General features: G+C 45.0%; 1 protein-coding gene across 1 annotated transcript in view; it reads right to left on the reverse strand.

Annotated features, from left to right (window-relative positions):
* The window catches only part of LOC111529157 (calpain-3), a 51,643-nt gene extending 36,020 nt beyond the window's left edge, over positions 1 to 15,623 (reverse strand). Inside the window, exon 1 of the mRNA XM_023196003.2 lies at positions 15,010 to 15,623. Coding sequence (XP_023051771.2) covers positions 15,010 to 15,318 — 309 coding nt within the window. The 5' untranslated portion in view covers positions 15,319 to 15,623. The remainder of the gene's footprint in view (positions 1 to 15,009) is intronic.
* Between the last annotated feature and the right edge of the window lie 398 nt (positions 15,624 to 16,021).

Raw genomic sequence — 16,021 nt, forward strand, 5'->3', positions numbered from 1 at the left:
TTATATTAACACACAAGGCCAAGAAATATTTAGATATAAGTCAGTGTGAACTCATGTTTAGCTTAGTATAGATACAAATGGCTTTATATAGAAATATTTTCAGATATGTGAGATGGTTATACATAGAAGTATTATAGATATGTGTAGATCGCTGGCTTAGTACACCCACATATCTCCTTTCTCCATCAGCTGAGAGGAACAGAAGCAATCACACTCTGGTAGCAATGAGCAGACTTAGCAACCAGATCTTGATATCTAATACCTTTTGCAATAAAAGAAACCAGTGCTCCTTGAAGAAATGACTGATTCTAGGACTGGGGCAGGAGATACACATTATGAGCTGGTAGTGCCAGAAAGTAAGAAAGTGCTCAAGGAAAAAAAAACAAAAACCCACAAACAATTAGGGCATGTTAAATAGACACAGGAGCCAACTGAGAGCTCCCAATGCAGAAAGCTGGGACAAGCTGAGTACCTAAATAAAGCAGTATTGGATTACAACTTAAAAATCAAGATCCATGAGTCCATATTGATATAAACAAGTGAATGAGTAAATAAATGGGGAGAATAGACAAAGCTCCCATACAGAATGATTCCCAATAATTGATGCAGATCCTCTGCCCTCAAGAGGTTGGAGCACAACTCCCCCTTGCTTAAGCATGGGCTTATGCTTAGTGTCTTGCTTCCAGAGTATAGTATGGAAAGAGGGGAAGAAGTAACTTCACAGTAGAGAATCCTGACAAGCACTACTTCAGCCACATGACCAAGGTCAACACCAATGAGAAGGCATGTTTATTGTCTGCATCCTTGATATATAATGTGACGAAAATGGCACTTTACCCTGTGGTCTTCCTCCCCCAAACCCTTAAGCCCATAAGGAGAAAAACAGCAGACAAATGCCAATCGAGGGTCATTATTTTATAGAATACCTGACCGGTGAAGGTATTCTGACCATAAAACACCAGGGAAGGCAGAGATACTGTCACAGCCAAGAGAAGGCTAAGGAAATGTTACTACTAAACGTAATGTCGTATCTTGGGTGGGATCTTGGAACAGAAAAAGGACATCAGACAAAATACTAAGGAAAAGTATGGACTTCAGCTAATAATAATATATTAACACTGGCTAATTAGTTGTAGCAAATGTACTGTACTAATGCAAGATGTTGGTAATAGGAACAAATGACTGCAAGGTATATGAGAACTCTGTACCATCTTCACATTTTTTTTCCTGTAAATCTAAAACCATTCTGAAATTTATGGTTTATTTAAAAAATAGATATAAATACTTCTAACAGTTTCTTCATCCACTCCAACAGATCATCTTGCAGATCTACTGGGTTATATACATCCTCCTCAGAGCGTACTGGTCTAGAGAGTTTCTTGCCTGCTCTAAATGCAGTGAACCCTTTTTGGAGCTCTAAGCATCTCCAAGCAGGAAGAAGGGCCTTGTGCTACACACTCCCAGGCACTTTCATCTGCTCAAGTTGATATGAGGGGCTTATCGGTTGCACCATAAGGTAGCCTGATGCAAACTGCTTCATCCCGTAAGGACTCTGGCTGCTCAGCACGGACCTTTCCACTTAAACAGAAGTGACAGCACATGAATGAACAAGCCTTAGGTGAAAGATTAAGAAGGCAGGTCTCCATCCTTCCATCTCTTTACTGTTCACCACCTTCCACAGAACTCTGCCTGAAACTGTGAGCCTTAGTACTTTTAACCACTCTACTCTCCCACACCCGAAACACCTGCTCTGAAGAAGCGACATGAGGCCAGGTGAAATGGATCTTGCCTGTAGTCCCAGCACTTTGGGAGGCCTAGGTAGAAGGATAGTTTGAGCCCAGGGGTTTGAGACCAGCCTGGGCAATACAGTGAGGCCCCATCTTTATAAATAAATAAATTTATCTATTTAAACAAATAAAAAGGTGGTGGCACATGCCTGGGGTCCCAGCTACTCAGAAGGCTGAGGTGTGAAGTGGGATCATTGTTTGGGCCTGGGGGATAGAGGCTGCAGTGAGCTATAATCAAGCCACTGCACTCCAGCCTGGGTGACAGAGGAAGTCTCTCTCTCAAAAAAAAAAAAAAGAAAGAAAAAGAAAAAGAAAAAAAGAGATATGATATTCGACTACAGTGCATTAGCTCCTTAAAAATATTTATGATTTCAGGGACCCATAAAGTGTTATAATAATCTCTAGCTCAGGAATAGAAAATAACATCTCCAGTTTCAGGAGGAAGCAGAAAGGTATCTTAGATAAAGAGACCCTTGATAAGTCAATTGCCCAGAGGAGGGATCCATGGCCTCAGGCTCTGGACCACTTGGCTTCTTGTTCCCCAAGAGCTGGCTCCTGAAGCCCCATCCCCTCCATCCCTACCTTTGGCCTTTTCCACGTGATGGCCTTAATCTTGGTTTTGTGGCTCAGCTCATGGGAGGCCAGGACCTGAACACCTGCTGGGAACACACGATCTTCAAAGAGGCACTTCTGGGCCAGACATCTTTGTCTGAGAACAACAAAATCCTACCCCTCAAACCTAAGGTGCATTTTCTCCTGTCCCTCTCTCAGATCACACAGTCACAGAAGAATCCTGACAGCAGGTGGGGCATGACGAGTGCTCAGGGAGTGGAGCTGGGCCTTCCCTGCTGCCTCTTTCCCACTGCATCCTCAGCCCAGGCCTAATCCTCTTGGGAATGGCCTGGAGCCTATATAGCTCTTCCACCCTCAGCAACACCATGCAAATGAAAACAGACCAGAGAAAGGTCATGGTCAGAGTCAGCACCTTTGACTGGAGGCCCCTGAGCCTGTGGTCTAGGAGCAACACTGTGAGAGGGAGCCAGGATTACAGGCATGAGCCATTGTGCCCAGCCTAAGAAAAGTATTCTTAAGAGAGTGAAGAGGCAAGTCACAAGGTAGGGTAAGATATCTGTAACACATCTAACCAAGAAAGGATTAGTATCCAGGATATATAAAGAATGCCTGCGATTCAAATTGAAAAAGACAACTCAGTAGAAAAATGAGCAAAAGACATTAGCAGGTGTTTCATGTACAGTGAAATACAGATCAAGAAAAAGACAAGTGTACAAAAAAGATGCTTTGCCTCATTTATAATTAGGAAAATGCATCTTTTCTTGTATTTCTTGGCCATTTCTGTCCCAGCCCCTCTCACTGTAAGCACTAAACTGCTGAGTCACTTTAATTTGTTCACCATGATATCTACAGCTCTGTCCCCATCATGACCCCCAGGAGGAGCTGCTGTCTTGTGGAATATAATAGAAGATGCTCCTAAAAGTTACTTATAGAATTGTCATTTTCACTGAAACATATGCACCTTCCCTATCCCCGCTACCCTCATGGTGACATTATCATGATTCTCTGCTGAGTAGACAGAAGGCTGGCTCTCAACTGGGTACCTCATTTTGCCTTTCAGTTACTATCATCATTATTTATTGACTCATTGTATTAAGCATGTTATGTATAGAATCTCATTTAATCCTTACAACAACTCTATGAAAGTAGGAATTTTCATTTTCTAGTCACAGATGCAGAAACTGAGACCTTGGAATGGTCAATAATTTGCCCGAGGTCACATAGTCAATTGGTGGAGCTGGGATTTGAATGAAGTTTGCCTGACATCACAGCCTGTGCTCCTCATCACTGTGTTAGGCTCCTGCCCTTTGCTGCCTATGCTAATAGTGATTGCTACCTTACCTTGCACACCTACTAGAACTTGCTGAATGCCACTCAAATCAGCCCTATGATGGGAATATCCTTATCCTCATTACAGAAGAGAAAAGCAAAACTTAAAAAATGTGACTTACTTATGTGACTTACTAGTGGCTGAGTCAGTGTTCAGACCGGGTCTGTTTGGTTCTAACTCTAGCTGTCTTATCCACTCTGCACAATGTCCGCAGTTCTTCCTCTCTGTGGCTAGGACAGTGACCTCACTTCTCTGTCAACTGTCTGAAAAAAGGTAATACTCTTAAAGCAGATCACAAGCAGACCACTTACTGAGCCATCTTCATTGGAAAGATAAATAATTTTCCTGGGAGAAGAAACAACTGGGTCCTAGGCCCAGCAGCAGAGAGCTTCTTGCTACAGCCTAGGTTTTTCTGTGGTTCAGCCCCCTCCCTCTCTTCTCACGCTGGCATGGAGTAACTTTTATTTCGTGCCAACCGAGGATTTCTTCTTTTTAGAACACTGATCAAGTGACTCCTGGCTGAGAAGATACACAGGGGTCAGTATTAATTTTAGAGGCAGTGGTGCACATGGAAGAGGTCATTAGAGCAAGAGACTGTCTGGTGTGGACAGAAAGCTTCCAACTTGAAGGTGCTGATGCGAGGCTGGGCGTGGTGGCTCACGCCTGTAATCCCAGCACCTTGGGAGGCTGAGGCGGGTGGATCATCTGAGGTCAGGAGTTCGAGACCAGCCTGGCCAACATGGTGAAACCCTGTCTCCACTAAAAATACAAAAATTAGCCAAGCATGATGCCAGGCACCTGTAGTCCCAGCTACTTGGGAAGCTGAGGCAGGAGAATCGCTTGAACCCAGGAGACGGAGGTTGTAGTGAGCCAAGATGGCACCACTGCACTCTAGCCTGGGCAACAAGAGTGAGACTCTGTCTCAAAAAAAAAAAAAAAAAGAAAAAAGAAAAAAAGAAACAAAGTGCTGATGCGATGGCCAAGTGCTGGGTCCTAGGAAGTTGCCATCTGTCCTCTCAAACTTATGCCCTTTTTTTCACTCCATTTCAGACCAAAGGAACCAGGTTTCTTGAAGAAATGATTCATTCTAGGTGTGAGGCAAGAAATGTACAAGATGGGTGTGGCACATTTTGTTATGGCCAGAGTAATGTGAAATGATACAGGCAACATACATGGGCTCCTACTGTCCAAAGATGGGACAATTTGAACATGAAAAAGAAGAATGACTGCAATGGATTAAAACATGCTACGATACTTCATACTGATCACATTCTTCTTTTTTTTTTCTTTTTTTTGAGACAGGGTCTCATTCTGTCACTCAGGCTGGAATGCAGTGGCACAATTTTGGCTCACTGCAGCCTCAAGCTCCCTAGCTCAAGTGATCCTCCCACCTCAGTCTCCCAAGTAGCTAGTGACAGAGCAGGAGCATCGCCATCTTGGACAAGCACCACCATTTTAAAGTGCCCCTTGATCAAACACTGCCTAAATCCAACCCGAAAGGCATCGGCCTAATGGCTAATGTCAGCATAACCATAAACCACAAATGACATCTCCAACCAGAAACATTCCAATCCTAAGATAAACCCCCTCCCTGACCAGAGACATGCCAGTCCCAAGATAACCTCTCTTCCGACCAGAAACATTCCAAACCCACAATGAACTTCTCCTCCACACAGAAACATTTCAAGCCTGTGATAGACTCTCTCACCCTGAACCCTTAAATACACTTAGTCTGTAAGAGAGAGTACTCCTGACCAAAATCGGCCAGAAGCCCCTCTCAGGTTTATTCTCCAAAATAAACCCATCTTTGTTGAGCCATTTTTCATGTTTCTTTCCTCTTTAACTCTTACAGCTAGGACTATAGGCAGAAACCACCATACCTGGCTAATTTTTGTATTTTTAGTAGAGAGAGGGTTTCGCCATGTTGCCCAGGCTGGTCTTGAACTCCTGGGCTCAAGTGATCCACCCGCCTTGGCCTCCCAAAGTGCTGGAACTGCAGGCGTGAGCCACCATGCTTGGCCCACATTCTTTTTTTTTGAGACTGAGTCTCGCTCTGTCGCCCAGGCTGGAGTGCAGTGGCCGGATCTCGGCTCACTGCAAGCTCTGCCTCCCGGGTTTATGCCATTCTCCTGCCTCAGCCTCCCGAGTAGCTGGGACTACAGGCGCCCGCCACCTCGCCCGGCTAGTGATTTTTGCATTTTTTAGTAGAGACGGGGTTTCACCATGTTAGCCAGGATGGTCTCGATCTCCTGACCTCGTGATCCGCCCATCTCAGCCTCCCAAAATGCTGGGATTACAGGCTTGAGCCACCGCGCCCGGCCTTGGCCCACATTCTTAATAGAGTATTGTTTCAAGCTGTAATATTTAAGAATACAGAGAAAATGAAGTACAGTCAATACTCATTATTCTTGATAGTTATGTTTTGTAATACTGCTGAGATCACTGTATTAGTAAATACTGAACCATTGCTCCTAGGGGACATACAGAGTTAGGGTCCTGTGAGTCTCTGGTCACATTTTCATCAACCAATCAATACAGAGCCTGATTTTATGTATGTTTCTGCTTAAAGACACCTTATTTAATATTGATTCATTAAATTGTTTGATTGATGATTCAATAACATTGAACTCACAGCCAACTGACTATAACTTGTGTGTGAACAAAGCTTATCTGACACACGCATTACCTCCATGAGGCACACCACAGCCTCCTAGAATGCTAGACAGCATTTCAGCACTATGCTTGGAGGTCACCAACAAAAAGCACAGAAGTGAGAAAAACATGGCACTAAAGACATCATGAAAAGGACACTCTTTACAGTATGAAAGCTGAAACAAGAAGACAGAGTGTTGCCTTGTTTGACCTGAGCTGAGAACATGCGTGTGGGGTGACTCGGATTTTTCACAGCTCTGTATATGCTCACAAATGACTGCAAAAACACCTCAAGTACTAATTTTGGGGAGACAAACTTTAGCGAGTAGGTGAATTTGCAAATATGGCATCTGTGAATAACAAGGATTGGCTGTGTAAGGTTTATAGCACTGACATCCTCCATGTTGGAAAAGCCATGCCTCTGGTGTAAAGTTGGAACAATTTTGTGACTGACCTGAAGTAACTAAAAGAGAGATGACATGATTCAAGAACAGGATATGCCTGTAGTCCCAGCTACTCAGAGTCTGAGGCAGGAGGATCACTTAAACCCAGGAGTTCAAGTCCAGTGTGGACAACATAGTGAGACCCCTATCTCTAAAAAAAAAAAAAAAAAAAAAGAATAGGGAGGATTTCCCATACAGGGAAAATCAGCTGACTCTATTTCACTGTCTTTTGGGTCACAGCCAGAGAAAATATACTACATTTGCATCTGGAAATATTCTAGTTAGAAATAAGGATGAATGTTCAGACTGTGAAAGTTACAAGCTGTAGGTTACTGAAGGAGATGGAGCCATCCTTTTCCCTTTAAAACCTTTGTATCAGGAAAGAAAGCCATCCATCTGGAAAGGCTGAAAGTAGTTCCCATTTTTTGGTCCTATGATCTCTGGGGTATTTTAAAAATAGCAGTTTTTATACTATATTCCTGGTGTTCTGGAGCATATAATACACTTCTGAAAGTTCTGATGGTGATTGTTTAAATTGAAAGGTTGAATGAAAATGGAAAAGTACGTGTCAGCTCCTCTCGAGCAGAATGCTTCCTGAGGCACTAGGCTTCCTTGTGAATTAGTCTTGACACCACTCCATAGCCTCTGAGAGGGCAGAGCCTCTCATTCCCACCACAGTTCTGCCGGTTCCTAGCAGCTCCCTTTTGTGTGCTTCTCTCTCCACACACTCCTGTGCTTTCCACATTCTGACTTCTGAATGTTGGCTCACCCCTGCTTGTGTAAACTAAAATAGGAACCTCCACCCTCTACCAAGTCACTTGCCTCAGAAGTTTCACAAGCACTCGGAAAGAATTCTGTGAGGGAGGCCAGGCGAAGTGCCTCATGCCTATATTCCCGGCACTTTGGGAGGCTGAGGCAGGTGGATCACTTGGAGTCAGGAGTTCGAGACCAGCCTGATCAATATGTGAAACCCCGTCTCTACTAAAAATACGAAAATTAGCCAGGCGTGGTGGCACATGTCTGTAGTCCCAGTTACTAGGGAGGCTAAGGTGGGAGGACTGCTTGAACTCGGGAGGCAGAGGTTGCAGTGAGCCGAGCTGGAGCCACTGCACTCCAGCCTGGGCAACAGAGCAAGACTCTGTCTCCAAACAAAAAAAAAAAAAAAAAAAAGAATTCTGTGAGGGTCGGGTTGTGGAGAGGAAGAACACCGGGTGGGGGGTCGTCATGAGCCCCTCCTTCTCGTAAGTAAACGGGCAGGTGTTTTCCTTTGTTTTCTTCCTAGAAAACAATCATATTTAATTCTCCTTCCCCCACCCCAGAGATTATTGTAATTCTGTAATTACAATAATCTTTCTAAGGTTATTCTTAGAGGTTTTCCTTGAGAAGAGAGATGTTTCTGCCATGTTAAGGGTTCAGAAAGTGAGCACATTTGGTGAAATAAGTTTAAAGACTCGACAATAATTCCATAGTAGTAAGAAGATCTACCCTGAAGAATGTCACACTTTTTTTTTCTCCTGGTGTAACAGCCCTGGCACAAGGAAGAAGTTGGTTCTGCCTGGATGCCGAGGACACTGGGAAGCGGCAAGAGACCAGGTCATATAGAAAGCAGCAAAAACCAGCCAGTGTGGCTGGGTCTATGTTGATAGACAGCATGGAAGAAAGAAGGAGCCTGGGAAAAGGAATAGGCTGGGGATGGCAGGGCTGTGAGTTAGATGGGAAGGGACTCTTTGTCTTGTTTTTTCCATTCTGAATGCTTTTCTCCCTCACATTTTACATTTCACAATTTCCCTCACATTTCTGAATTTCTCTCACATCTCTGAAACTGTGATGCAACTTACATTAGAAAGCTTCCTTCTACTGCACTCAGCTGGGTGATGGTCATGACCTTCCATGGATACCCCCTGATAAGGTCAAGAAAGTACTAGTATTGAGAATCTTCTAGACATGGGAAAATAAGGTTCATGATGAATTACAGCTTGGGAAACTTACCTAAACTCTATCCTTAAAATGAGCCTAATACAAGAGATTTTTGTGTACCAGAATACAAGGAATAAAGTCATCTGTTCAAAGGATTAAGGGGCTGCTGCTGTCTGTCTGGGAAAGAGGCTTCCACAGGTCCAGGTGTTGGCAGAGGCAACTACTGGCCCCAGGAATGAGGAAGAGCAGGGCTAAGGGTGAGGTTGGACTACTGGGCAAAGCATGGCTGGATATGGGTATGATAGTAATACCTTGCAAGAAGAAAGGCAAACAGTAGAGAAATATGGGTGAAGTGGAGACCCAGCTCTGAGCTGGTAATGGGTGGGGCCCTGTAATGATAGAGAGGTGTGGACAGGAGTTGAGGGAAAGAGGTGGGTTAGGCAACCCATAGCTGGAGCTCCAGCCACCACCAGCAAATGAGAAGGCACTGGATCTTGAGTTAAGTGGGAAGGTGACAAGCTCCCCCAACTCCCAACAGCTAATAGAAGAGTTAAGCAGAAGATTGTGATGAGAAACTGCAGGGCCCAGCTATCAGCCCCAGGAGCTTGGAGGACAGTGGAAGAAGCGAGAACAGGATTTCCTAGGGAAAGAGCTGGAGGTTAAGCTGGAGGTGGCTGTATATCAATGATGCAGTTTTGACTCCAATTCAGGGCTGTGAACTGGAGACCCAACCAGAAATAACCTCTCCTAGCAGAGCCAAGAAACACTGAGACCATGAGACCATGATTCAGGTCTGTTTAACCTGAAGTCTGGGTTAATCCAGCTCCTAAATAGGGTGGGCCCTTCCTTCTCCAAGCTCTAGGTTAGGGTGGGTCTGGAATAACATGGAATTTACAGAAAGGTGACTCCACCTAGCACCAGAGACAGAGGGAAGCCCAGGAACCTCACTGTTGTCAGGGTCCACTGCTGGAGGCCCTGGCCAGCTGAGCTGATGGTGCAGGGCAGGGCGCTGTGGAGCAATTCTGCGATCCCACGTTACCAAGGGTGAGGAGGGGACCAGATCCTGCATCATAAAGGTCCTGCAACTGGCCCTTCACTTCTCATTCCTCCAAAAGAAGCAGGGATCTAGGTTGCCCCTGATTTGGGGATTGCAGGAGATCAGAGAGAAGTAGCTAAAGAACTCCACCTGGCATGACTGAGGTACAAGCATGGGAAAAAGGAAGCCCTTGCTCACCATGTTGGTCTCGGTGGGGCTTCAAAGCTAATCACTGAGCAAGTGGCCAAGTTCCCAGCCAAGAGTGACCCTCTTTTGTCGTCGCCTTCCTGGCTCTATGATACACTCAGATTTTCACAACCAAACGTACATTTGATATTTGATGTAGACAACTGGAATTGCCCTAAAAGACAAGCAGTCCCCTGCCCATGAGGGGAGCATTCACACACACATCCTCCTGCTGAGATGGATGGATGCCTTTAGACCAGGCATGAAGTGCTCAAATACATTGCTGTGGTTAATAACAGGCACAAATTAAGCTGGAAAAATGTTTATGATGTTGCCACTTTTAAGAGACTGCACAGCTGCTTGTAGGCAGTAATAAGAGTAGTCTATGTTTACTGAGCACTCGCCCATGTGCTGGTCGTAAGCCTTTAGCCTGCATTAACTCATTTAATCCTCAGTTACGAGATGGGTTCTTCTATTACGGTTGCTCTCCATTTTTCACATGGAGAACCTGTGGCAAAATGACAGTATGTGACCAAGATTACCTAAGCATTAAGTAGCAGGCCAAGACTTGAACATAGGTTATCTGACCTCAGAGCCTGGGCTCTTAGCCACTGTGCCATTCCATCTCCAACTTACAGAGGCTGCTGCTTTCAGGGGCTACCCTGGGGTGTCACTCAATACCTGCTGTGTCTTGAGGAGGCCCAATAAATGACACCTTATTTCCATGCCTGAGTTTTGAGCCAATAAAGGAATGCTACAAAAGTACAGGGCAGGTGGGAATCCAAAATCCTACATTTATTGTTTAATAAAAATGGATATTGACAGCTAAATCTCAGAATTAGATAGATTGGGGGCTCTAGAGCCAGATTGTGTGGGTTTAAATCCCAGCCTCAACCTTCACTAACTGGGAGATCTGGAGAATCCCTCTGAGACTCAGTTCCCTCCTTTGTAAAGTGGGACAATAATGGTACTTCCTTACAGGATTGTTGTGAAGATTAAATGAATTAACACATGGAAAGCACTTAGTTACTGGCATGTGGTGAGTTCTCACTCAAGATTAGCGATTATCTTTACTATTAACTATATATTACCAGGTGGCCCAGGGACTCCTGCATGACTCCCCATGGGGTCTTGCCTCCAGAAAACTTGCTGCAAGGAGGGCAGAAAGCAGAAGTCACGCTTCTTGCAGGCAGCTTGCTTCCCAGAGAAAGATGGAAGCCAAGAACTGGGCTTTACAGGTCAAGTTCTCTTTACAAACCCACCATGAGAAGAAGAGAGGCCAGGAGTGTGGTGCAATTGAACCTTCCACCCCACGGAATGAAACATGACCTGCCCTCCCATCCCCAACCTATCCCTAGTGTATTGGGCACCAGCATCCCAGAAGCCCTGTTCTAGAGGCCATGCTATTCTGCCCTGGGATCTGTCATCAAGAAAACTTGCCTTAACAGTTGGGAAGTGTTGAATAATTTGTTTGCTTTCTGATCCTAGAAATAGATCATATAAGGAAAGGCTAGAGGAATCAGATTGTTTGGCCGGGAAACTCAAGGCATGATGCTCCCGAGGAAGAAAGGCTGTGAGGTAGCTGTCAGGCCTCTGAGCCCAAGATAAGCCATCATATACCCTGTGACCTGCACATATACATCCAGATGGCCTGAAGCAACTTAAGATCCATAAAAGAAGTGCAAATAGCCTTAACTGATGACATTCCACCATTGTGATTTGTTCCTGCCCTACCCCTAACTGATAGGATATATTCTCCCCGGACCCTTAAGAAGGTACTTTGTAATATTCTCCCCGGACCCTTAAGAAGGTACTTTGTAATATTCTCCCCCACCCTTAAGAAGGTACTTTGTAATATTCTCCCCACCCTTTAAAATGTACTTTGTACATCTATCCCAAACCTATAAGAACTAATGATAATCTCGCCACCCTTTGCTGACTCCTTTCTTGGACTCAGCCCGCCTGCACCCGGGTGAAACAAACAGCCTTGTTGCTCACACAAAGTCTGTTTGGTGGTCTCTTCACACAGATGCGTGTGACAGTAGCACTGGTAAGTGAGAGAAGAGATTACAGCTGTGCTGGGAACAGTTGGCCAGAGCCTGTTTTCTTTTAAGAGGGAAAGGCTGAAAGTGTAGCATGCTATTTTAACTAGAATTATAGTTGGCCAGGAATAATTCTCCCTTTATCATTATCATCATAATTATCACTGTAATTATAATAAATAATACTTGATGGTTGAAAAAAAATTCAGATTGGTTTCCAAAGGTTCTGTGCCTTAGATAGAAAAAGCAGGAAGGCCTTTACTCACCTGCGTGGTGCTTTTCCTGATAGGATACAGTCTTTCCAGACTGCTCAGGGCTGGCAAAGGTCACTACATCTGAAGAAGGTAATGGAGAACTGATGTCTCCAAGAAGTGCTTTACAATCAGAAAGTTCTGGAGTCATTTCAGTTTTTCAGTTTCAAGTCAACTTGGGTGGCTGTAGATAAGTCAGTTGCCCTTTCTGGGCCTTAATCACTTCACCTGTAAAGCAAGGACACTGGACCACCTCTCCAAGAATCATTCTAACTCTGACCATCTCTAATTTTATATTTCTTATTTATACTAGTGAACCCAATGGGCAGTGTTCCTGTGATCTCAACCCCAGGGGAACATGTGGGCATTTTACCGAAGAATGGCCTTTGCTATCTGGTCCTTTAGTGACTCAAACAGTCGAAGATCCAGGATCCTTGTTTTTGGTGATAGTGGTGGTGGGGGCACAATTTAGAACAGACAGGTTTTCTGCACCCCTCATTTCAAATATGGACACTGCCCAATCTAGTACCTACAGCATAACAGGCCCTTAAAGCATTTTTATTAATTTGTAAGTCTAGCTTGTGACTCAAGTTCACCAATGATTTCACTGAAAACAGTATTTGTAGGTGTTAATTTTACCCATTCTGAGAAAGGGCTTTTATTTTTTTAAACCTTTTTTATAGAGATAGGGTCTCACTATGTTGCCCAGGCTGGTCTCCAACTCCTGAGCTCAAGTGATGCTCCCACCTCTGCCTCCCAAAGTGCTGGGATTACAGGCATACGCCACCATGTCTGGCCCAAGAAAGGGTTTTTAAGAACTCCCTGCCTGGGAACGCAGGACTATCCTGTCTCATCCGTCAAGGCCCTCCGGCATGGGTTTTCATTCACCAGCATCAGCTGAGTACCCACTATGAGACTGGCCTGAACTTGGTGAGGGGGCCTCATGGATGAACAGGAAGGGTCTCTGCTCTCAGTGAGAGGAAAACAGTCATGAGAAAGATTGAAGGAGGTGACACCTGAGCAGAGTTTCAGACAGGAACAAAAAGTGCATGCCAGGCAGACAGACAGCATGAGCAAAGGCCTCCAGTGTGAGAAGACATGGAACCACAGAGCAGCTACATGTCCAAGCACTGCTGGTGTGTCAGGATCTGGGAAAAGAGGATGGAGATGGGCCTGGATAGGTAGGCAGGGACCAGCTGAGAAGGGCCTATGGCTTGGCTAAGGAGTTTGGATTTGTCCTGAAGGCAGCCGAGAGAGGGATGTCACTGAAGATATTTCAGCAGGGGGTTATGACATGTCCAACTACTTTGATAGCAGAGCAGTGTTATCTTCTAAACTGAAGGCCTTCAGGACAGTTACGGGCCTTACCATAGAACCGAGAAGAGCCCCTATGGAATACACAGGTTGTGGAGTATTCCACCTCAGGTTTGTTGTTGTTGTTGTTGTTTGAGACTGGGTCTCAGTCCTGTCACCCAGCCTGGAGTACAGTGGTGTGATCTCAGCTCACTGCTGCCTCGACTTCGCGGGTTCAAGTGATCTTCCCACTTCAGCCTCCAAGCAGGCAGGACCACAGGCATGTGCCACCATGCCTGGATAATTTTTTGAATTTTTAGTACAAAAGAGATAGGTTTTTGCCCCGTTGCCCAGGCTGGTCTCAAACTCTTGGGCTCAAGCAATCCTCCAGCCTGGGCCTCCCAAAATGCTGGGATTACAGGCATCAGCCACCACGCCTGGCCCATCTTAGGTTAAAGAAAAACATGACTAAGAATAGTATCAGGTCTCAGCTTGCCATCGTTTCCTCAGGAAGGGTTTCTCTCCCTGGACCAGGTTAGCTCTCCTTGCCACATGACCCGTGGCACCCAGAACATTGTCTCCTGACAACGTCACTCTTGTTCAACGCCCATCTTCCCTTCAGGACCCTAGGTTCCAAGACAGCTTGGATTTTGTTTTTTCTTACTGCTGTCCCCCCAGTTGCTTGCCCAGTGCTGGCACTAGTAGATGCTCAATAAATATTTCTTGAATTAAGAACAAGAGTCACACTGGAGGGATGATCAGAGAGGTGAGCCAGGGGAATGTGACTTCCCTCCTGGTGATCACTATAAATGAAACCCAGAGGCTGGGAGAGTTTCCTAAAAGAGAAAGTTTTAATCCGGGCTCTGTCATGTGCCCACTGGATATATTTCGCTCTGGTGTGCCTTGACTCCTCGCTTATGAGGTGCGGTAGGTGGACAAAAGCGATTGCTAGGTCTCTCCCTCTAACCCCAACATTTTATGCATGAAAAAATATTCCTTGCCTATGACTCTCTTCTTTCTAGGGTTGCTATGTTTTGGAAAGATATGGCCACTGGTAAATTAAAGAAGAATAATATCATGATTTTAGCCAGAGAAACCAAAGTAATCTTACAAAGATGAAAGGTATTTAAAATGAAAGGGTAGATCTGGGCTGTCTGGAATTTGTTCTGAGAAAGGAATATTTTTACAGGATGAATTAAACTGAGTTCCAACCACTTTTATAAAAAGCAAGATTTTTTTTTTTTTTCAGAGAGAAAGAGTCAGAGCATGAGAATCAGCCCTACCTCCCCCGCTCTCCCTCTGGATTTTGCTGAGATTTGGTGAAATATCTGAGACCTGTTCCTCTCCTCCCTGCTTCACACTTAAGGACACAGCCCAGCAGAATTGCTGCCAGGATCCTTCCCCCATTGCCCATGTGCACAGCTGAGCTGCCGGAGGTGCTGAGTGGGAGGACTCCTCCGTGGGGGGAAAACCCAGCCAGTAAGCAGGAAGTTACTCACCGGAGGTCTCTTCCAGATGAACTGGATGGGGAACTTCTGGCTATAAAAGAGAGAGGTCTCATCCGGTGGGAACTCAGGGTCCACATAAAGAACTTTCTTTTCTAGACATTTCTTGTGAAGCTGCTCAAATGTCTTCTCTTTCACTCCGATAATAGGAAAATTGCGGCTGATGATGGCTGAATAGATGCCACTTGGGTTTCCACCCCCCGCCTCGGTGGTCTTGCTCTGGGCCGGGTGAGGAACTGGCCCTGGGGACCTTGGCTCAGCCGCTGTCCTTGGAGCCACAGATGCACTAATGACGGTCGGCATGGCAAGTGGCTTTGGAAGAAAAAGCTTTTTAAAGAAAACAAGATACAGCTACCTTCAAGGAAAGGAAGCAACTGCAAAGGGGAAGTTGGAGTAATTCTGTCATCTGAGAGTAAAGTGTCCACATCCAGTTCGAAGTTGAAAGCCCATCAGAAGGTTGTACAGGTTATGTCCATCTTAAAAACCGAGCTGTGATTCTGAAGCCATAAGTTCTCCTGAGAAATGAGTGCTAAAGGATTTCTGAAGCAATGTTGACCTGGGGTCTCCTACCAGCAGCATGCATGCCAGAGGGAGAGAGAAAGAGAGTGAGGGTTGTGTTTCAGTGGCCTGAAGATGCTTGAGCCAGGAAAACTAAAAATAGATGTGAAGAAACACTGTGAGTATGAGAGCTAGAGAGACTGCATGCTAGAGAGAGGAGCACCTGGCTAGGGTCATCTCTGTTGCCATGAAGTGCTGGTGTTGTCAGAAAATGAAAAGGGAGTATCTGAGTAAGGTGAACACTGGAAAGAAGCTGAGAGCTGCTGACATGTTATTGAGTAGGCAGTTATACAGACCACCCAACTACTGGCCACCAAATGAATGGAAAACAATATTGCAAAAAAGCTAGTTAGGGTGAACGAGAGGTACTGAATTCTAGGAAAATATTCTGTGAATTTTAGAGAACATGATTTTTAGTCCTAAAATTTTAGGATATCAGAACATTATT

Source organism: Piliocolobus tephrosceles, unplaced genomic scaffold (assembly GCF_002776525.5).
Source record: "Piliocolobus tephrosceles isolate RC106 unplaced genomic scaffold, ASM277652v3 unscaffolded_108, whole genome shotgun sequence".
Taxonomy (NCBI): Eukaryota; Metazoa; Chordata; class Mammalia; order Primates; family Cercopithecidae; genus Piliocolobus; species Piliocolobus tephrosceles.